Genomic DNA, 24,665 nt, shown 5'->3' with positions numbered 1-24,665 from the left:
AAGAAAACACGGTAGTCTGATCTAGGGTGGAGAGAACTTTATACACTGGGGGTTTAATGATAAATTTTTAAAAAGTAAGAGAAAAGAAGAGGCGTCAAGGCTAATTCCCAGATTTCTGATATTAGTTTTTAGGTTGACAGAGGTGTCATCTACTGAAATATGGAACTAAGGAAGTCACATACATATACCTGTATAATCTGAGGGGTCCAGTGCCACCGCTTATCCCAAGTAACCAGCGACCTAATTATCTGTTTTGAGGGTACTGATAAGCTTTTACAAGGAGGGATTAGTTCTTTAATTTGGAATATACAGCAATTAGCACAGTATCATTACTATGATATGAATGTAGCAATGGTATATAATACAACAATGAATGCAACAAAATTCTCAAATATGATATATTAAATATTTTACTAGCACTAGTATAAATAAAAATTGTTTTAAAACTCAAATGAGATTTTCACATTTAATTAAAATTTATTTTGGAATTAACAAATGATTAATATACAGACAAAATGGCATTCTGCTTCAAATGCCATTTCTCAACGAACAATAGAATAAATAGAATAATAGCATTTTCCTCTCACTATCTACCAATTTTGCCAAGTCTAAAACTTGGTGATACTATATGCTTGAATATTTCATGATACACAAGAAAAAAAGGCACATAAGTATGTAACATATCTAATGATCTTCATAGCTGGAGCAAGGGAGCCCTCTCCTGTCCAAGAATTATGTTAACACTGACCTGAATCTAACTCAAGGTACCATTACCTACCCAATTTAAGTCTGGTTCACTCTACCTAAATTAGAGCCAATTTGTCTATTTATTTACTATTTCACAGTGTTCAAAGTGCCTTTTACATCCTTATTTTATTCTCTACAATAAGTTTAAGCAGTACAGAGACCAGGAATTCACATCACCCCTACCTACATGAGGCAAGTAAAACTCAAGACGTTCAGTGACTTCTCAAAGTAACAAGCCTTTGATAAAGCAAGGAATTAGAATGCTGTTTGCAATATTGTACTATCTGCCAAAAATGAATCAAAACGATTTCATTCTCTAACACCCTGTAAGTTACTGTGAATTCATTCTAAATTCTCCAACCAGTATCAACTACTATAAGACAGAATTCTAAGTGCATTCACCAATTAAATTCTAGATTTGAGACACATAGCAGATTACACTTCATGTTCAGAAATGTGAGTAGCTGTCATATCTTAATTCCTTTTACCTTTATCTTTTTTCTTAGAGCTCTCTTCTGCAGAAGATAATCTGGGCTTTTTATGTGATGACTCTTCACAGTCTTTTTTGGTTTTATCCTTTCTTTTTTTTGACTTGACTTCTTTTCTCCTTGATGTTGAACAATATAAAATTTAAGTTAGTTTTTTTCAACTGACCTTTACAAAAAATAAAAACCAATGAGCAAAAACATTGAATCAGTTAAATTACTTATTCTAAAAATACAATTTAGATAAGGAACAAGTCTAAATACTTTAGGTTAGTGTATTAAGATAATTCTATAAAGATAATGAAATGAAGCCTGAACACTCTGAGACAAAGAATTATTTTTTATAATTTCTGTATATAAACATTACTAAATATAAATAAATCAGTTTTAATCATTTCCTCCTTTTCGTATTCTACCATTTAAAAGAAAATTACAAAAACAAACCCCTTTTCCCGCTACACTTTGAAAAAGACACGAGAAACCAATTTACAGTTTCAAACTACAAGGTCAGTAGAACGTTCTTCTCTCAGGAATAAAGGAATAAAGCAAAGGTGTAACAGGAGGAGGATGGAAGGGCTTATTGTTAACTCATGTCTTCTTTAGACCACTTATCCTTTTACTGTTCCAGCTTTATCTCTTCTAGGTCAGGCTTACAAGGTTTGTTAATCCCAAATTTGGCAAGCAATTGATTTTAAACTGGTTAAAAAAAGAAATAGTAAATAGGAAAAAGTGATAATGCTGAAACCTGGGACTAAGAAAGAATGAAAAGTCAACAGAGGATTAGCTTCAAGAAATCTGCTTATCAGATTTTCCAAATTAAGGTGCTTATATCAAATACTGTAATATTATTTAAGATAGTAACACTTTTTGCCTCATAAGAATCATTTCAATTTTGAAATGAAGCTTGGAAGGTAAGGTCAAAAACATCTCTGGCATCTTTCAGTATCACTGATGGAGAAAGGAAATGAAGGTTCAGGCTATTCAAGTTATCAATAATATTCTGCTAATTTGAGAACTTAAAAATTATTAATTACTTAGTATTTATTTTAATAGCTAAAATACTAGATAAGGTATTTATAACAGCTGGTTTTAAAATGACTATTCTAATATACACATTTTATAAAGTTACAGAATCTTACTGTTAGACATTCAACTGTTATCAGGATGTGAAACAAGACCACCACAAAAATGGCAGGTCACACAGATTTTGTCTAAATATCCTCAGTGCCAGAGACTCCACTAAGTCTTAACACATGCCAGGCACTGTGTCAAACACTATTCATGTGCTTTTACTTAATCCCCACAATAACTTGAGCATCCTCATTTTTAGAGATGATGAAATTGAACCTTAAAAGAGGTGAAGTAGCTTGCCCAAGAAGACAACTAGTAAGTGAACTAGCTAAAAGAAACGCCCATTTTTTATTTCTCTGATTTCAAAGCTCATGATCTTATACATACTGCACGTTGCAGAACACTAATACTCCTACACCACCCATTATGGAAGATGAATTCTAGCTCATTCAATAGAAGCCTGATTTTAACACCAGAAATGAGTATACAGGCATATAATCCTTTGTTAAGAAAGACAAACTCCAATTAAAACACTATTTAAATGAGACATAAAAATCACTCTATGAAGATCTGCTTTTCCAATATAGTTCCTAAGAATATACTGGCATCTGAATGACTCCAAAATAAAAATTCTAGCATCTACCTACCACCCGGCACAGGCCTTCACATTTCAAAGTGCTTGGCTAGAGCAAGTAGGTGAACTTCCAGTTCCCTGGCTTATGTGGTCATACAGTTATGCTGGATATGCTATATATAGTCAACCACTCAAGTGGTTAGTTAAACCAACAATTCCTTTAGCCATCTGGTGCAGGTAAGTGACTAGGTCAAAGACTGCTAAACAGTAATAGCATTTTAAAAGATAATATTACCTGTGATGAAAATTTAATTTTAAAGAACATTCTTGGCATAATCCTAAAAAAAAAAAAAGTGACACTGCTGAATCACTGAATTTGAATAAATGAACTGCTAGTCTAACTTTTAATATCATAAATTCTCATTTTTCCTTTTATTCCTTTACTCTAAGAGGGGAAACAAATAATCTGAAGAAAAACAATCTGATTCTCTCCACCTAAAAAATGCATATCTAAAATAAAAATAGTATTAGAATGCTTGAGGAACTGAAAATATCCTAACATTATTTTACAAAAATGTGCTATCAATTTATTCTAAAAGCAAACTCTGTTCCATAGGCAGTATTAATGTGTATCTCACATCAAAGATATTTAATAAATAGTGTGGGTAGAGTCATTTCCTCTGGAGCGTTCTAAGAGTTTTCAAATGAAAAAGAGCTTTTCAGAAAGTTCCAAAATTGTGGCCTCTTCTTTTGCCTTAATTTCAGTTCATACTAGTTGACTTTTCCTCATGAGCACTTCCAGAAAGAACTCAGAAACCAGTCTGGATCAGAGTATGTTAAGTGGCATATATATATATATATATATATATATGGTAATTCTTGACTTCTATCTGGGGTACACAGAAAATTCTGAGGGCACATTTTGTTAGGACCCAGGGAAGGCTGTTAATTTGGAGAGAAGGTGACTTGTAAGACTAGCTCAGGGGGGAAAAAAAAAGGACAACAGCTTCTAAAACATGCACAGTAAGAGAAACTGCTGTATTCCAGGGCATAGCCCTAAGCTTTTAATACTCATTATCAAGAAAAATTATGCTCCTAAAATTTTTCTTTATCAATGCAGTAAGAGTATATGTTTTATTATCCATGCTATTAACAATATGACAATCACCTGCTGTGAGATTTTATGTTATCTTTTCTGATACCTTTGCATTTCACTCTGCATTGGTGACGTTCTCAAGTCAATAGGAGGAGGTCTTATATGTTACCAGTTTATATTTGGCAAATATTAAAACCGTTTCACCTAAATAACACCATAATGCCAAGAATATAAAAATTTTAGGCTCAAAAGTTCTTTGTGACTTTGACTTTGGGAAGCTCTGAGAAAATAAGAGCACTTTAATAAAGATACACTGAAATTCTTCAATTGCATCTTAAATTAGCCTATATATTTTTTAATCTAATTAGAAAAATTTTGATGAAGTCAATCATACCCTACCTAAAGTCAACTTACTTAATTTAACAAGTGCATTTCTCTTTTCACCATGCTCGATATAACCAAAGTTAACTTCCCAACTCTTTAAGCCTTCTTTTTTATCACAACATTTATTTCCACAGAAAAACTGGCCTGCAAAAAAGGGGAATATTAGCAATGATAGTTGGTGACAATATTTATCTACACAACTTCATATTATCTCTGAAATTTACTCTTACCATACATAAATTCTTACTTTTATTTTGTCAGCATTAAAGAAACAACTGACCACAATGATTATAATATGCTCACCCAATGTGTGTACGAGTATCATATCCAAGAGCTGAACGAACTATTCAAAAAAGAAAATCAGCACAGAATTCTTACTTGATAGACAGATCTACTGTTTATATTTAGATACAGAGTATTAGGGACTCCCTGTTAGGGAATCTTACACTTTGGGAAATGGGAGTACTAAAAAGAATATACTCATTAATAACCTAAAAAAAAATACCTATTTCCCAAAGTACATGCACTTATACTTGAATGAAGATTTTTCAATATTTAATAATATTAAAATTGAAATTTTTAAGTATAACATAATGGTATCTACTTCAAGTACCAGCATAAAATGGCATTTAAAGCACATTTTAAAATGCTAGCACTAGCACTCCGAGATGAAGTAGACTAAGTACTCAAACCTGATGCTCTAAATCTTAAAGTCACTGACATTAAAAATCAACAAATTACCTATGTTAATCATATATTAAAACCTTCTGCGAAAAAGGTCTAATGGGGAACCCTCCTACACTGCTGGTGGGAATATAAATTAGTTCAACCATTGTGGAAAGCAGTATGGAGGTTCCTCAAAAAGCTCAAAATAGAAATACCATTTGACCCAGGAATTCCACTTCTAGGAATTCACCCTAAGAATGCAGCAGCCCAGTTTGAAAAAGACAGATGCACCCCTATGTTTATCGGAGCACTATTTACAATAGCCAAGAAATGGAAGCAACCTAAGTGTCCATCAGTGGATGAATGGATAAAGAAGATGTGGTACATATACACAATGGAATATTATTCAGCCATAAGGAGAAAACAAATCCTACCATTTGCAACAACATGGATGGAGCTAGAGGGTATTATGCTCAGTGAAATAAGCCAGGTGGAGAAAGACAAGTACCAAATGATTTCACTTATCTGTGGAGCATAAAAACAAAGCAAAAACTGAAGTAACAAAACAGCAGCAGAACCACAGAACCTGAGAATGGACTAACAGTTACCAAAGGAAAAGGGACTGGGGAGGATGGGTGGGAAGGGAGGGGTAAGGAGGGGGGGAAAAGAAAGGGGGATTGCAATTAGCATGTATAATGTGGGGGTGGGGGCACCGGGAGGGCTGTGCAACACAGAGAAGACAAGTAGTGATTCTGCAGCATCTTACTATGCTGATGGACAGTGACTGTAATGAGGTATGGAGGGGACTTGGTGAAGGGGGGAGTCTAGTAAACATAATGTTCCTCATGTAATTGTAGATTAATGATACCAAAAGAAAAGAATTTTAAAAAAAGGGCTAATACTAATGATCCAAGAGGAAAAAAAAAACTACTCAACAAGTATTAACTTTGACAGAAAAAGACAAGATTTATTTATACAAACCAACAAAAAGAATTTATATTTCAGTAATCTCCACCAAGAACCTGAACTTTTTATAAAACAGAACATATCAAAATGGATTTCGAAAATTATCAGTCAAAAGCCTGATAACTCTTCTAAATTGTCTTTTTTAATCATTCCAAATGAATACTTCATTAAATCTGTACATGTTTAGTAATGGTGTTATTGTTAAAACAGCAACAAAATTATACAGTATAAAGTATAGTAATGGCTTTCTCTCTCCCTTCCCAACTAATCTTTTTTAGTTATATGAGTTTAAAGAATGTCCATCAGTTTTTTTAATGGAGCATTACTTATCATCACCTGAAGTTTCCATTCAATAAAAGTACAAAATTTTTAAACTGTGATAGACATTTCAAAATTTATCGCTGTTTTAGGTAAAAACACAAAAAAACTAAAATGTGATCCTAAAAAAGCTTAAAATAGCTTTAAATTTTATTCTTTTTCCTTCTCCTCTACAGCACTTTCAGGACTGATTCTGTATTATCCAAAGAAAAAAAATTCCTATTGTTTAATTTTGTTTTACTGCATATCTAATTTCACACTGACAGAGACATCCAATTTATGGAAGATGTGTATGAGCCACACTAATGGCATAAACATTTAATCATTAGAAAGTGTACCCTTTGTTTCAGTTTAAAATATTTTTTAGGTTACTAGTTTAAAATTATCTCCTAAATACCCCTAAGTTTTCAGAAGCATTAAAACTTAAAAATACAATTATCAATAATGAGCTAACATTACAACATGAAACAGTATAGAGTTATTAAATTTTCAGAAAAATTTTATGATTACATTACAAGAAAGTATGGAAAAGGCATTTACTGACTAATTGCCTACCAAATATTTGGTCTTTTCCTCTAATACTAAATATTTGGGCTCAATCTCAGTGACTCCCCCAAATTGGAACTAGCCCATTTAAAATTTCTATTAGGTTCAAACTAATACTTAATATTTACTTTCAAAATGTGAATTTGACTGGAATACAGTAATACCAACATATTATCCCAAAAAATTGATAAAGAGAAAAACTCAAGTATTCATCCATAGTTTCCTTGTTAAGAAATCTTTAACTCTTTAAGCATTTTTACTTATTCTCAACTGAATGTTTTAAAAGCAAAAATTCTAAAGGTAAAAATCACTAAGGCATCATATTTGACTTTGCTAGTAATAATGTATCATGAATACACCCTCTCCAATTTTACTTTTGTAGATGATCATTTGTTGTATACATTAGCAATAATCTTACCCAATGACTTCAATTCAATATAAGAAAATAAACTTATCCTATTAAAAAGTAAATTTTTTAAAAATTACCTTTTCCTGAAATTACTTCTTTTTCTATTCGCCACCTAAATCCAAACTGACAAGAAACATATTACATTTATGCTAGAGTAAATTTAAACATTATTTAAATTGTATATAAATCTAAACATGGAGCCAATTGACATAATGACATTTACCGACCTAAAATGTAAACCTAATTCCCATCATAGCTTTTTCTCTCTTTATAGGATTACAGGTATTTAAAAATACATTTGAACAATTAACAACTTATCTGTTAAGGAACTATCTTCTTTATTTTTAAACTACCTAATAAAACTTACAGATGCCAGGTCACAAGATACCTAAAATAATAAAAAATATATCCTGTTCTATGACACTGACATACACAAAGAGGTTATGGTACAGTAAGAGGCATTATACTATAGTGTAAAAGAGTGGAGCCTTTGGAGTCAGATTGTTTATGTTTTAGCTCTACCACTTAATACTTGTATAACATTGGACAATTTATCTAATCTATTTATGCCTGAGTTTCTCATCTGTAAATAATAAATAATTCAAGTACCTACTTCTTTGGGTTAAGAGGTTTAAATGGGATAATATATATAGTACATAGGACACCAGGGGTTAGGAAATTTTCACCCACAGTCCTGTTGTCTATTTTTATAAATAAAATTTTACTGGAACACAACCATACATAATTCAAGTGCATAGGTGTTCAATGCCTAGCTAACTTCACTTATTTTTAAAAATCACCTATTACTTGAAGTAGTTATTTTTTAATTTTAAATGCAAATGAAGGCTCAAAATATTTCAAAATAGTCTGATTAAAACCCAACAGAAATGTAATCCCCCCACTCCAGGGAAAAAGATACACAAACATTCAGTGTAACTGTTTAATTCTATTCTCAAGGCCATAAACAAGAAGACTACTTGCCATCAAACATATGTTGGGATATCTATGAAAGCACAGTCAAACTTGTACAGCAAGTTTCCAAACTTTTTCTTTCTTTCATTAATCTATTCAACAATTATTGAACAACTACTTATTGGGCTTGGTACTCTGTTAAGGATTTAAAGTGATTATTAAAATAGTCTGTCACCAAGAAGGTTATAATCTTTTAGGGCAATAAGAAACATAACAAACAAATATAATCTGTCCTACTAAACACTTCACAGAGGTTTTGTTTGTTTCAATGTTTTTGTATTCCTTCCCAACAAATTTTCCTGCTGACAGGTTGCATTAAACACTGGAGTTACTCAGGATTTGGTGCTTAATCTTCTCGTCACTCTATGCTCTATCACAATGAGGTCACACACTGTAAGACACAAGGATCTTAACTTTCTAACAACACAAAGTTCCATCTACTTGGACTTTCATGTAAAAGAAAAATAAGCTTCTAGTGCATTTATGCCAGTGTTATTTGGGGGTGCTTGCTGTTCCATGCTGCTAAATTTAATCCTAACTGATGCACTGCCCCTATCAAATTCTCAATGATGAAAGAAAAGAAGCAACAAAGAAGATGGGGATATGGGACAAAGGTTGGAATTTACTAAAAATGCCCCAAATATCTACTATAAACATTAGGCACTGAGCTGGGAGCTGGTTAACTAAAAATGCATGAAATGCTGGCTTTGTGTAAATAAAACTATGATAAAATATACCCTTGCAAGGAAATCAAAGGCGCTAGTGTAACTTTCCTTCAACACCTCAAACATGGTATGCCAAGAAAGTCATTATCTTACCCCCAAAAAAGATCCCCTTCATACATGTGGGGCAGGAAGTATATGGGAAGTATGTACCTTTCCCTCAATTTTGCTGTGAATTTACAACTGCCCTAAAAAAAATTTAAGTCTTATTAATAAAAAAAAAATCCCCTCTTCATATTTCCTATTTCTCTAGCATCCACACTCAAAACCTATGAGCTATATCTGATTTCTTACACCTACCCTCCTATCTATCTACTCATCATGTTCTAACAGGAAAATACATGTTTCAAGATTATCCTCTTTAAAGTGCGACTTTCAGTAATATGCCATTTTTCCAAATGGAGAATACAAATGCTTACTTATTTATGTATAATTTCTCCCCTCAATTATGGTTTTTTTCAAAAGGGCAGACACCAATCATGTTTTAATTCACAGCACCCAGCCCAGTCCTCAACAAAAACTGAAAAACAACCAACAAATGAGCCAAGACTGAAAAAGCTACTTTGTGTGTTCCTAGGAAGACCTGAATTTCATACCTGACTTGCAGTAAAGTGACTTCAACCCCAACTACTGTGGTGCTTTTTGGATTCAAGATGGCCAATCACTAGTACAAAGATGAGAGCTAGCTCCCAAGACACGGAGGGAGTCTTTAGGATATATCAAATGCATAGGTTTGTAAACAGGGTTATAAAAATAGACATTACCATTATCTTTAAGAATATTGTGAAGCAACCCACATATTAAAGGCACTCACTACTGAAAAAAAATTAAGCCAATTATGGTTTAACTATTTAAACAAAAAAGAAATCCTGATGATAAATCTAAGATAGCTTTTTAAATAGGTTATCTTTCTTAATATAATACTATATATACGATACATTCTATATATACTATAGACATAGTACTTTTTTAATATAACACTATCACAAACATAAATTTATGGAACATTTCCTCCCCTCTTGTTTCAAACTGAGATCATCTGTTTCTGGGTCACCATCTCTAGCTACAAATGTGAAATCTGAGATAAGACCAAAAATTACTTTAATATTTTAACTAATGTAAAATGTAAAGTGGAACAGAAATCTGCCACAACTAATTAGCACTGATGAGAAATAATTTTGCTAGAATAGATATTAATATAACAAGATATGCATCTGTCATATTATAAATGGTAATCAATTTGAAAAGAAAAAAGCCTATCAATTTCAAACATCATTTGTGAAACAAGACATCATTCTGCAGTGTCAAATTATTAATTATAACCACTAGAGTCTCTAGGCCAGAGCCAGGATTAAATAGGATCCAACAGTCACTGGTGTTTAATTTTAGACTTTTCATGCCTTGGCTAAAGTAAAAGTATCCTTAACAAAGCGGTCTTTTGTAAATTCCATAGCTGCAGAGGTTAAACGATCCAAATGATACTTCATGCATGCAGGAGATCTTAGACTCAAATTTGCATCTTAAAAAGAATAACGGGCTTGGCAGTATCATAAAAAGTATCCTGTGCTTGAATAAAAACCTTCTGTAAATATTTGGAAGGCATACCTTATTTTCTTTGTATCTACTGAGATCTGCTATGCAGTATTCCTTGAATAATTTATCATAGTACTTCTTTGCAAGTCTCCTCTCCCTAGATCCATTAAAAAAATACAAACTTGAACATTTAAAAATTCAGCCATAGTTTGCTACGTGGAAGCAGTGTCAAATAATAACATATGATATAAATATTAATGTTTTAAAAGAGGCCTATTACTTACACATGCATAAACATCTGAATATTAACTATTCATGGTTCTCTAGGGCGGGAAAATTAAAGACTGAGAGTGATGAGAAGGAGCCTAACTCTTCACTTTTTACCTTTTGTAATGTTTGGATTTTTAAACCATTTTCAGGTACTACTTTTTCCAAAAATATTTTTAAAATGTAAAAAGAAGCACATTACAAGACAACAAACAATAATAAAAATGTTACAAATTATTTTCTAAAGACAAAGTCAAGCAATTTGCTAAAAATTACCAAAAGAACCAAATCTGATTCAATGATTCACAGTATGGTTTTATATACTCAGTTCAGGACTGTTCTATGTAGGGGTTGAATGTGTTAGATAGGTGACAAAGTAAGAAAACACTCAGAGAACAGGAGAAAAAGAAATAAAGTATTTGATGAATTAGGCCTTAGATAGCTAAAATTACCAATTCATGTCCATTTCATCCTCCTCATTCCACAGGAATCTATGATTTTCTCGTATAACATCCATGTCTGTTTTGTCATTTTCCCTGGAAAATAAAACTATTTCAATTTAATAAAACACAAAATTAGTCAAAGTTAGGAGGTTAAACAGTTCTGTGAGATTTTTGAACATCTGAGTAAAAATACAATTCATGAAGATAAAGATAGTTTTATGTACATGTAAACATATTTATAAAAAACTTTCAGTATTTTCAGAAGACATTTAAAAAGAATGCTGCTACATAAGGAAGTTAAATGGATAAGGAATCTGTCCATCTCTATCACTGCTTTCTATTATATAAATGGTGCTAAACTACCTTAACCAAGACGAGAAATAAACACTAAATAGAAAAGTAAAAATGAATGAAAATAAGTTTCAGGATCTAAAAAAAAGTCAGCAACGCCATCCTATTGAGATCAAAATGTATGAAGAATTTTCTATACCTCATTTTACTACAGCTTCCTAGAAAGACTGAGTTAGGCAGGAAGGGAAATGAAGGGGATGATTTTTCAAGATGTTTTAACAGTCTGGGAGAAGAACAAGGGATTATTGGGGAATACAGGCTAAACTGAGAGGGGAAATAAGTTTGGGGTAGATGAGATGGCATAGTTTTTTAGGTCTCTACCAACTCAGAAAATTATTAAGTCTGAGGAAAAAAAAACCACACACACAAAAATAAGAGACTCTAATAGAAGAGCCTCAACTATAAGAAAGAATTTCAGTGTGGGAAATTAGAGTGAGATTTCTTACTCACCCTACCTTTAAAAAGGCAATCAAAAACAAGGAGGTCTAAAAAGTTCAATATTTCAAAGATTCTTACCAAAAAAAAACACTACTGCATAATCAGAAGCATGAGTATTTCTCACATATCCTGTACTTGCTGGGGACAGATCTGACTCAGGAGGCTACCTGAGGCCTGTTGCCAGGGAAACAGGTTCAGGACAAACTGCTTAGCTAGAAGCTGTGGAGGGCCTCTGCAATTTATGACACGAGAAGGAAACAGGAATGGAAAGCAGGGGAGAATGACAGAAGACACAGTAGCTATAGGTTTTTAGAGACATCTATACCGCCTCCAATCCTATGTAAACTCCATGATACTTACCCCAATCGCCTGAAGTCCTCCTTTTTGCCACCATAGTATAAAATATAGTCATTGATAAACTTTGTATGCCTTTGATACTGAAATGCAAAAATTAAGGATTTTATACTGGCCCTATTTGCAGATGACATAATATTGCACATAAAAAACCCTAAAGACTCCACTCCAAAACTACCTAAAACTAGTATCGGAATACAGCAAAGTTGCAGGATACAAAATTAATACACAGAAATCTGTGGCTTTCCTATACACTAACAATGAACTAATGGAAAGAGAAATCAGGAAAACAATTCCATTCACAATTGCATCAAAAAGAATAAAATACTTAGGAATAAACCTAACCAAGGAGGTGAAAAACCTATACCCTGAAAACTACAAGACACTCTTAAGAGAAGTTAAAGAGGACACTAACAAATGGAAACTCATCCCATGCTCTTGGCTAGGAAGAATTAATATTATCAAAATGGCCATCCTGCCCAAAGCAATCTACAGATTCAATGCAATCCCCATCAAATTACCAAAAGCATTCTTCAACGAACTGGAACAACTAGTTCAAAAATTCATATGGAACCACCAAAGACCCCGAATAGCCAAAGTAATCCTGAGAAGGAAGAATAAAGTGGGGGGGATCTCACTCCCCAACTTTAAGCTTTACTACAAAGCCACAGTAATCAAGACAATTTGGTACTGGCACAAGAACAGACCCACAGACCAGTGGAACAGAATAGAGACTTCAGACATTAACCCAAACACATATGGTCAATTAATACACTAAAGGAGCCATGGACATACAATGGGGAAATGACAGCCTCTTCAACAGCTGGTGTTGGCAAAACTGGACAGCTACATGTAAGAGAATGAAACTGGATAACTGTCTAATCCCATACACAAAAGTAAATTTGAAATGGATCAAAGATCTGAATGTAAGTCATGATACCATAAAACTCTTTATTAAAAAACATAGGCAAAAAAAATCTCTTGGACATTAACATGAACGACTTCTTCATGAACATATCTCCCTGGGCAAGGGAAACAAAAGCAAAAAAAAAAAAAAAAAAAAAATAAGTGGGACTATATCAACCTGAAAAGCTTCTGTACAGCAAAGGACACCATCAATAGAACAAAAAGGTATCCTACAGTATGGGAGAACATATTCATAAATGACAGATCCAATAAAGGGTTGACATCCAAAATATATAAAGAGCTCACACACCTCAACAAACAAAAAGCAAATAATCCAATTAAAAAATGGGCAGAGGAGCTGAACAGACAGTTCTCCAAAGAAGAAATTCAGATGGCCAACAGACACATGAAAAGATGCTCCACATCACTACTTATCAATTAAAACCACCATGAGATATCACCTCACACCAGTAAGGATCGCCACCATCCAAAAGACAAACAACAACAAATGTTGACGAGGTTGTGGAGAAACAGGAACCCTCCTACACTGCTGGTGGGAATGTAAATTAGTTCAACCATTGTGGAAAGCACTATGGAGGTTCCTCAAAAAGCTCAAAATAGAAATACCATTTGACCCAGGAATTCCACTTCTAGGAATTTACCCTAAGAATACAGCAGCTCAGTTTGAAAAAGACAGATATACCCCTACGTTTATCACAGCACTATTTACAATAGCCAAGAAATGGAAGCAACCTAAGTGTCCATCAGTAGATGAATGGATAAAGAAGATGTGGTACATATACACAACGGAATATTATTCAGCCATAAGAAGAAAACAAATCCTATCATTTGCAACAACATGGATGGAGCTAGAGGGTGTTATGTTCAGTGAAGTAAGCCAGGTGGAGAAAGACAAGTACCAAATGATTTCACTCATATCTGGAGTATAAGAACAAAGAAAAAAACTGAAGGAACAAAACAGCAGCAGAATCACATAACCCAAGAATGGAAGTTACCAAAGGGAAAGGGACTGGGGAGGATGGGTGGGAAGGGAGGGATAAGGGGGAGGAAAAAGAACGGGGGCATTACAATAAGCATGTATAATGTGGGGGGAGGCACACAGAAAAGACAAATAGTGATTCTACAGCATCTTATTACGCTGATGGACAGTGACTGTAATAGGGTTTGTGGGAGTGGACATGGTGAAGGGGAGAGCCTAGTAAACATAATGTTCCTCATGTAATTGTAGATCAATGACAGTAAAATAAAAAAAACAAAAAAATAATTAAGGATTTTATTTGCTCATAAGTTGTTCTGTGTCCATAATATATTACTAAGTAGGAGAAAAAAGCATAGTATGAGTCTATTTAGTTTTTTTAATATACAAACATATACTATACATGCTTATAAATTCAAAGAAGATTCTAAATGGGTAAATTTTAAAGCTAAGAGTGAATACTGTAGAGCAGAGGGGCATTCACTTTCTACTTAATACTATATATAGTGTTTTGAACATTTTTGAATCAAATACTACTCTTGTGACAAAATATATCTCTATTTCAGGAGAAAAAGCACTTCCTATTTTATCCTGAACTATCTACAAACTCACATCACTCATTTTAGTCATCACAATATGAAAAATAAGTTATAGCTTCTAAAATTAAAGGTAAGGATTAGAACTTACCTTTATTATAAAATGTAATTTAGTTATTCCAGCAATGATAAAGCTTCTAAAATAGAAAATGCAACTTTTATAATGTTAAATCCTAACATTAGGCTTTCAAAAATAAGAATATAAGAAATCAGATATTATGTTTAATACTTTGTTTTAATATTCAAAGAATCCACAGTAATGTTTATTTTAAATGTGGTATAACAAGATATATGAGCATTTTACTTTTTGTTTTAAAAAAGCTCAATGATGTTCTCTCTAGAGCTGAACATGCATGTAACAAAACTGACCACATCTATAATACTGTCTGTGACTACACCCTGTTATAGTAAAGAAAAATAATAATCTAGTTGGTTATAATCTGTTCTAATAAAATACTGAATCAGAATGATATTTCCAAAACCGGCAACAAAGCAGTTAACATTTCAGAAGAGAAAAAAAGAAAAGCCAGATATCCAGGGTTCTAGCTCTCAGTCTATCACTAATTGGTCATGTCTTCAATCTTTTAGAGCCAAGGTCAGCAAACTTTTTCAGTAAGTGGTAGATATGCAGGTCACATGTTTCTGTCCCAACTGCTCAGCTTGCCATTTTAGTATGAAAGTAGGGACAGATAACACCTAAATGAAAGCAGATAGCTGTGTTCCAAAATTTTATTTACAAAAACAGGTTGTGAGTAGGACTTTGCTTAAGGGAGGATGGAGTAGACAGAGATAACTTCTCCCTATCCCTCCAAGAACAACTAAAAACTTTGAAAATTAAACATAAAACAAAGATGACTCTGAAAGGAGAAGAGAAGAGGGCATATCAGCTAGGGACCTCAGGAGCCATGGAATGACATGGTGGTGAGTTCTTTTTGCCTCATAAACCCAGACTTGGGAGGTAAAGAAGCTGGCAACCTGAAAATGCCACCAAGCATAGACAAAAAAAATCTCAACGAAAGCCTGCTCTCCCTAACTGAGTAACCAAGAGAGGAAGCCTAACAAGATAGATAACTTTTAGACAATAACTACTCCAGCCAAACAGTCCAGAAAAAACTTGTGCCTCCACCTCCACCCATGCCAGAAAATGAGACCTAGACTTTCACCCTCACCAGTCTTTTACTCTCACCTTAACTAGATGTCCCAACACCCACCAACAGAGTGGTGTCACAGAAAGCAGAGTAGTTGTTGAGATGCTAACGGACTAAGTGGCACGTGAGATCCATGGGAAAGCTAAGCTATGGGGTTAGGAGATAAGAGGAATAAACTGATGACAAGAGAACTCTGTAACTAAAAGAAAAAGAAAGGATTAGAAACAGATGACTATAGGTAGGGGTGTATCTAATTAATGTCTCCTTCCTTGACTGACCACAGTAATAAATACCCAGAAATACTTCAGATCTTGCTTGGCCTCTTTTTCACTCTCCAACATTCCCAACAGTAATATGGAGGACCACTGACAGCAGTTAGTTTGATAAGCCTCAGTCTTACCAAAAAGTTGAGCTGAGACATGGTTGTAGCAGGGAAGCAAGATAGAGCTTCAAGACAGCTCCAAGTCATGCCTGAAGCTGAAGCCAAGTAGGCCCAAGGACAGTTCATAAACAGACCTACTTTTAAATCCAAGTTTTACAAAGACCTTAAATAACCAGGTAGGAAGAGAATAAGAGTTAAAATGAAACTGAAGATAAGAGCAAAAATGAGAAGTGTTACAAGCCTGGCAAAAAACAAGTTGGAAAAAATATCTGCAAGTTCGTGGACTTCGTAAACCTATTTATAGAATATTAGTAATATACTTTATTATTTTCATCTCTAAATCTTACTAGCAAAAGAGAACTGTGCTCAAAAGTATAAAAGGCAAAATCCAACATCAATAAACTTTTATCTTTTAAAATAAAATATAGGTCTATCTGACTTCACAGTTTATAAAATCGAAAAGTAGATTTTAAAATATTCTGTTATAAGTCTAGAAATATAAAAAGGATACAGCATCCATAGCTATGAGATGAAACCTTCTATTTCTTGCTTCTTCCCTGTTAAGACAAATTTTAAGTAAATTCAAATGACTATATTCTAATTAATATAATCAAATCCCCATGTTGTTAAGTTTACAGAAACATCTTAAACCAAAGAAAGGAATTTACACTGAGGTACATACTTATCCAGCAATTCTGCTGCAACTTGTTTATGGGCCACTTTCCCATGTTTTTCTTTCTGAAATGGCTTTTTGAGCAGTAAATCATCCTCAACTGTCCTGGTTTGTTAAGAAAAAAAATTTATTAGAAGAGTTCACTTTTCTCAAAAGGTGCTTCCTGTTTCTTTATATTTTCATAACTGGAACATGTTTTAAAGAATTCAAGTCCTAATTTAAACTCATTGATCTTTACTGAGACACCTTATGTCTCCTTAAATAGCTTAATTAATACCTTTACTTTTTTTAATACCTATAAAATGGAGAAGATGAAACCCCCAAATGCATAGGTTCAGGTGTTAGACCAACTAGGTTCCTGGGTTCAAATTCTGCCTCTGTTATTCACTTTCTTAATCTTAAACAAGATTAAGTTACTAATTTCTTTGTGCCACAACTTTCTTGTTTATAGAAATAGTGAAGATTTTGGTAATTGATAATATGGAAGAAGAAAGGCTGATTAGAGATGATATAGACTATAGATGATATAATATGTATATATAGGGCTATATATATATATACATAACCCAGTATGTATATAGATATAACCTAAAGCGAAGTAAACTACCCAAAAAGATTTGTTCCAATTCTGTTCTTACAAAGTAATATTTTTGAATGAAAAAATCTTAAAAATATAAAGAACCATAAAATGTAATTTATTATAATTATTTCTATTCTTTTGGTTATCCATGAACACTGAGTACATGACAAAAATGTTCAGTCTCAATTAGTATGCCTGATTGCCTACATTACTCTGAGTGTGAAATAATAAACCAATTTTTGTAAATAAGTTTGGTAAACAGGAATCAGTCAATAACTCCTAGATTAATGGACAAAATCAAGTTTCTAAGCACTGAAAGCTGAAAACAATGCCCTTAAACACAGCAACTCCACCAAGATATAGCCTCTTTATAAGGCCCAGGCTTTTTATCTGCTGACAATTCTTGTCCCTTTCAATTCAGTAAAAACTTCCACGAGCTTGTTCCCTTGACCACTTAGTCTGCTCATTCACAAAACCATAAGAATTATGCTGTATCAAAGTCTCACCCTCTACATTACACTCATTCTGACTCAAGGGATCACCAACCAAGCCTCTTCTTAGTTATGACAACTGCAAATAGAAGTCCTTGATGACTGAATGAAAAATAGATGCAACAGAAAAATCTAAAAGCTTTAACTGGTTTCCCTTTTTTCCCCTTCTCTTTCCAAGAATCCCTACACAGCATAAACATTATTTTTAACACAACCATTCTCAAATTTGAGTTAACTCATTCTAATTTAATGAACAAAAATTCATTCAGTAGAGCATCATCTTCACATGCAAACACAATCCAAAAACTTTCAATATTATTTATACCTCATCTTTATCTAGAAAGGATCTGAAATAAAAATCAGTAAAAAATTATTTACCTTTTTTTCCTTTTGCTAGATTTTCCACAGTGTTCATCATCACTAAAATCAGAGTCATAGCCTCCATGACCATGCATCTGTAAAAAAGTACAATGTTACTTAGAACATAAGTCAACCATAGGTCAGGAAACAGAATAGTTCAAGAATAAGTTATCTTTAAAAGACACAATAGGTTTAAAGGATTGTGGTGGGTATATCACTGTTCACGGGCCATAAAGTCACCTAAAACTTTCAATTACTTTGACATAACAGATATACCCTTCAGAAAATGAATCAACATTTTCATCTTAACTACTATTAGGCCAATAAAGGAGGTTACTCTTTGACCTCCTCACTGAAAATGAGATCTAGAAGCTGCCATGTGACTACATACAAGATTCAGCAATGCTTCACTTTTATTTGACTAAGAGGAATAACAGTTGCTCTTTATCTACCAACATTGTTCCAGACATTATGCTAGAGATTTTACAAACACTGCTTCTAATTCTGCAAATTAGGAAATATTATCTCCTTATTAGAGATGAAGAAATCAAGGATAAATGAAGTATATCAATTATACAGAGCAAATAAGCAGCTATGCTTATCTATTGATTCTTAAGCCCACAATTTCAACAACTCCAAATAGCCTCTGAATGATGCTAACATTTTCATTATTACAATCCATTAGACTCACTGGATTGGTGAAAAGTACACTATCAACTGATGAAAATTTTCCTATCATTTTTCAATATACATGTAGATTTCCTTTTTCTTTTAAACCTGTTTTCTTCTAGGTAAACCACTTCACTCTTTGGCCTACTGAACTTTGGAAGTCCTAGAAATACTGTAAGATTCCAACTATCACTCAGTTGTGTTAGAAGCAGCTCATGATTTCAGCATTACATTGAATTTGGAACACTTTACTGGGGGATGGATGATGATTTGACTAATGTCTTAAGTACCCAATTCATGTGGTTACAAGAAACAGTCTGGGTCAAATAATACAACAAATTTCTTAACTTTAATATTCACTATAACAAGTAAAGCAGGAAAAGGAGAAAAGAACTCCCTAAACCTCACTGCATTGGCCCTAAAACAATAGATATGCTCTAGTCCTGGTTACCTGAATAAATTAGTTCATCCCTTTGGGCTTCATCTATTAAATAAGGTGGTTACATCAAATAAAATCCTTTGAGTCTGCGATCTTCTTAATTCCATTTCCAAACTTAGGTGTGTGGGTGAATACCTTTCTTCCCTGTCCCACAAAATTCTAGAAGAAGGCCCAAGGCAAGGTTAGGTCACAATTCCACCTCTACCCTTGCTTACAACTGCCACCTTACAGAAACGCCTGCCTCTCACACGCTTTGTCAACTCCTTACCCCAACTAGCTTATCACACCTGTTCAAGTCATACTGGCCTCCCACTATGTCCTGTCACCTTCCTCATCTTGATTGGGGACAACCATTCTGTGAAGCTGAGATGTGTTCTGGGGTCAGCCTACCAGAATGCAAATCTTGGCTCTAGACTTTCCATTTACCTTTTCTGGGGCACGTTCCTTCGCCTCTCTCAATCTGTTTCCTCCAACTATAAAATAAGGTTAACGAGTACGGTCGCACAGCACTGCACAATAAATGAGTTACCACATATTAAGGGTTTTAGAAGAGTGTCTGGTATAGTAAAACCCTGTGATGTTTATTATCTTCATCATCTTGTTCCCACACCACGCACCACCAGCTCCTCCTTTCCTTTCCCCTTCGTATTTTTCCCTCCTCTGGCGGCATCCTGAACTATCTCAAATCAGTCGGGTTGCATTAAAGAGCTCTCACTCACTTTTGGCTATGAATCAACTGAAAAGGGCCGAGAGAATTTCGAGGTGGGAGACGCCTGGTGTCTACCGAATCTATCAACAAGAACAAAAACAAGATCATCAACAAGTAGCACACGAGGAACAGGTGTCAAGGTCCCTCTTCCCGACCCCAATACACTTTTGGCCCTTCTCCACACCCCTTCCCCTCCTCCCAAATTCGCCCGCTGAGCCGTCGCTTGCTTCTTTCCCGGCGACTGCAGCAACGACCTAGGGCCCCAGGGAGCCGGCGCAGTGCCCGCCTCAGCCGCCCGGCCGCTCGGTCTCCCCGCCGCCGCCGCCGCCGCCCGTTCCCCGCCTCTCTCTACGGGTCCCGACTAGACGCCGCTTCCGGACTAGCTGGACCGTGTGTGGCACTGAAATGACACCGTCCCCGTCCTCGTGCTACAGCTAGAATCACCCCAGGAAACAAAGACAGAGGGAGAAAAGGGCCGGAAGGAGAGGCAGAGGCTTCCTGCTTTCTCGAAATTGCAGTTCTGTTTTTTCCTGGGCCTCTTTCTCTTTCCCTCTCGGGAGCCCATTATCTAATATACCTGCTCGCACTAAGCCCACACCCCTCTTTTTGAAAATTTGTTTTGTTTTTAAAGAAGCTCTGCCTGAATATCACCCGCCATCCTCTTTCTAGTAACCTTAGTAACGCCTCCTCGGAGCATCCTCTCTGAACGTCTCAGTCTTCCGTCTGCTCCTCCTTCCCCTCCTCTTTCCTCCTCCCCCAGTTCTCATAATTACAACAGAAATAACTTTCCACCGTTTCTCCACCCACACAATAGATATCATTCCAAATATAGTGCGGATGGCGAAGGAGCTCATCGAATATAGGAGGAAAGTAAGAATAGGGAATAGAGGAGATTTCACTGGGTCGTGGATTCTCAGCAGACAAGCACCCTGACACGTGTGAAAAAGAAAAAAAATAGTTCCTTTAAATGAAGAAGGAAAGAAAAAGGACAAGCAGGAAAAGTTAATTATTTTAAGCTCCACCAGGTTCTTCCTGTTTTACCTTTTCTACATTATGATGCCCCATCCTGCTTCGCAGCCTGTTACTAGGGTCTTGCCTTGTCTTCCCCTGTTGATGCTGTTCGTCTTTGCTTCCTCCTCAGTACCCAGCACGGTTTCTTGGAAATCACAGCGCTAATTAAATATTTGTTGAACCGGCACGCTGCTGATTTTTACAGCGGGCTCATTTTAGAGAAAACCTTGGCACTTAATTCACACTAATCATTTCACAGCTTTGCATTGTAGATAACAATATCTTTAGTGTTTCAAGTCCCCACTCTGTCACTGGCAATAAATTATAGATACATCCTGCTTTACCCAACGCAGTGAATGTGACCTTAAAAATCTGTAAGTTAAATTTTTGTAAATTTAATTGCTTTTAAACTCAATAGGATTATACCTCAATAAAAATATTTATTCAAAAATTTAAAGCAATGGGAAGTCTCACAATTTACCATTATACTATATTGAATTATTTTATTAAGCAGTTCCTATTTTAGCAAATATCTAGATTATGTATTTAGTTCTTTTATTTATTATTAATAAAACCAAACACACCCACACCTTGTCTTCAATTTACTTTCTATGAATATTTGACATTTAAATGGCATTTTTCTACCATGCTTAATGTATTTTTGTCCTGTTATTTCATTTTACTCTAACAACAAGCCTGTGCTACAGCGTTGTTAGCCGCATTTTGCACAAGAGAAACAGAAGCAGAGAACTTAAAAGTTACAGACCAAGTGAGAGTCTAGAATTGGGAGTACTTGTCTCTCTACAAGACCCAGTTTTCACTGTCTCTCTCTCTCTCTCTCTCTGTTGATTTCTGTCCTCTTTCTTTTTCTCTCTCTTTCTTTTTAACTCATCAATTGTGTGGGAAGTAGCTCCTAGGTCTAACATTTAAAAATTTTTATATCTGTTGCTGCATACCATTCAGCCAAAGATTTACATTTTTCCCTTTGAGGCAACAGTTATTGAAAGAGAGAAAATTAAAATATGTATATTAGGTATAGATCACATGATCTGAACTAAAAACAGCTAATATGGGATAGAAACCCCCCTGCTCAGAAAATCTCACGTTACGTATTTACATCTCAACAACTATAAAAAACACAAATATATATTAAGTGCCTGTTCTGGTAGAGCACTGTCCTAGTCATCAGGGTTACGGATATGTAAGAGTGCTCCTTACCTCAGAGGTTGATTAGTAAGAAAGAAAGAATACATAGAATAATAACAATATATGCTATCATCTACTTAGTGCCTATGGCATGGGCCTGTGGCTCCCAATTTTTTATTTCAATAAATATGAAATTTGAAATGTGTGCCAATGCTGTGTAATTCAAAGCAACAAAATACTATCATAGGTGTGTGATAGGTATGAGAGAAGTTGGTCTCCACTCTTCTCCATCACCTTCTTCCTTCAACATACACACTCCTATTGCCTCCTCCCATAAAAAAAGCTGCTCTGGTAAACACTACAGTAAAAAGCCGCCACACCTCGAAGTCAGCCAGACCTGCACTCAAGTCAAGTTTCTGCCACCTACTAGCTAGGAGGTCCTAAACAAGTTATTTAATTCTCTGAGTCTTAATTTCCCCATCTATAAAATGAAGATTATAATAATACCTATGGCACAGGGGGTTGATTAGGTTCAAAATGAATTTATGCAGCTAAAAAGCTTACCATGATTCCTGGTTCATAATAAGTATGTAATAAATAATACTTGAAGAAAGAATCAGATTACAGGTGTTTGTTCTTGAGAATAAGTTTAACAACTGCTTCTGGAATCTGACCTGGAAATGGATCCACACATATATAATCCATGACTAATAGCATAGGTTTAAGAATGGCCTTTTTAATAGATAGTTCTGGATCAATTGAATAATATGGTTAAAAAATAATTGGGACTCTTACCTCACACCGTAAACAAAGGTCAATTTTAAAGAAAACAGGAAAACACCATGATATTTCATGATATCTTCCTTAGGGCAGGAAACACTTTCTTAGATGGGACACACAAGGAGTTAACCTTAAAGGAAAAGAATAAATTAAGGACTTCTGTTCATTTAAAAGACTTATTAAAAATGAAAAGTTGAGTCACAGGCTGGGAGAAATATTACAATATGCATATTCAATAAATTATTAGATTATTTGAAGTTTTTAAATCATTAAGTAAAGGCAAAAAGCTAATAAAAAAAATTAGTCAAAGCCTTGACCAGAAAATTCACACAAAAAAATATCCAAATAGACAATACACATGAAACAAAGCACTTATCCAGTTATCATGGAAATAGAAATTAAAAACACAACACACCTAATTACACAGTGTCCAGAATGGCTACATGGGAAAGACATATCTAATGCTGATGAAAATGTAAAATTAGTATAACTCTTATAAGCTGCTGGTGGGAGTATAAATTGGTACAACCAACTTGGAAAAGGTATTTGGTCATGCCTGCTAATGCTGAACATGTGTATACTGTATCTCAAATATTCCACTCTTCAGTGTATTTTTTACAAGAGCGTACATATGTTCATTGACAGTCCTGAACTAGAAAGCACTAGTTACAAATAATGGCACTACTTAAAAGTCAAAAACTGTAGCAACCTAAATGCCCATCAACCTTAGAATAGTTAAATAAATTATGGTTTAGTCACACAATGGAATAATATATAGCAATAAAAATGAATAAACCACAGCACTATGTAACAGCATAGATGAATTTCACAACTATAATGCTGAGCAAAAGAATACATAATGTTTCCAATTATTCCAATGAATACATATTACACAATCCCATTTATATAAAGAACAAACATAAAAGTAACCTATCTGTTATGAGTAAAGATAGTGGTTTCCTTGGTGGGTACAGGGGAGGTGACTGGAAAGGGGCACAAGGCAATGGGGTGGGGGTAGTTTCTGAGGACATGGTAATAATTCTGTTTCTTGATCCTGGCCTTTATTACAAAAGTGGTTTACTCTCACCTATGATTTAGCAATTTTATGTATGTATGTGGTACTTCAATAAAAACTTTATGTGTAAAAATCTTAACTATTCCTAGAGGTTTCTAAAACTTTGACTCTAACTGGTAAATGGAAGTGGTGGCAATTAAAGCAATTTCAAGCATGACAGAATAGGTTGGGGAGTGGACAGGTAGGATTTCCTGGGTTCTCAGAAATCATGCCATATAAATACTTACATAGTCAGAGACAAATTTCCTGTCGGCCCTGAGAAGAAGGAAGACAGGGGGCTCTGTAAGTGCTGAGAAAGGTCCTAGGTAGCATCCAAAAGACTGAAAGTACCCAGGCCTTGAACACTGGCAAGGTCAGCCTG

The 24,665-nt window shown here is 34.6% G+C and overlaps 1 protein-coding gene across 16 annotated transcripts in view; it reads right to left on the bottom strand.

Moving 5' to 3' along the window:
• LOC108408187 (protein FRA10AC1) overlaps window positions 1–20,984 on the bottom strand; it is a 61,736-nt gene extending 40,752 nt beyond the window's left edge. For 4 of the 16 annotated variants that reach the window (XM_073240683.1, XM_037015629.2, XM_037015630.2 and 1 more), the window contains exons 1-11: window positions 20,520–20,663; window positions 20,303–20,372; window positions 18,494–18,570; window positions 17,054–17,149; window positions 16,883–16,928; window positions 12,349–12,425; window positions 11,209–11,292; window positions 10,562–10,646; window positions 7,340–7,385; window positions 4,388–4,501; window positions 1,236–1,354 (exon numbers count right to left, since the gene is read on the bottom strand). In XM_073240683.1, the coding sequence (XP_073096784.1) occupies window positions 1,236–1,354; window positions 4,388–4,501; window positions 7,340–7,385; window positions 10,562–10,646; window positions 11,209–11,292; window positions 12,349–12,425; window positions 16,883–16,928; window positions 17,054–17,149; window positions 18,494–18,570 (744 nt within the window). In that variant the 5' untranslated portion in view covers window positions 20,303–20,372; window positions 20,520–20,663. The other 12 variants (XR_012133123.1, XM_037015627.2, XM_017678029.3 and 9 more) reach the window with 10 other exon arrangements.
• Between the last annotated feature and the right edge of the window lie 3,681 nt (window positions 20,985–24,665).

The sequence above is a fragment of the Manis javanica genome, chromosome 7, assembly GCF_040802235.1.
Source record: "Manis javanica isolate MJ-LG chromosome 7, MJ_LKY, whole genome shotgun sequence".
NCBI classification, from domain to species: Eukaryota; Metazoa; Chordata; class Mammalia; order Pholidota; family Manidae; genus Manis; species Manis javanica.
The sequence above is the reverse complement of the archived record's forward strand: the minus strand, read 5'-3'. Positions and strand labels throughout refer to the sequence as shown.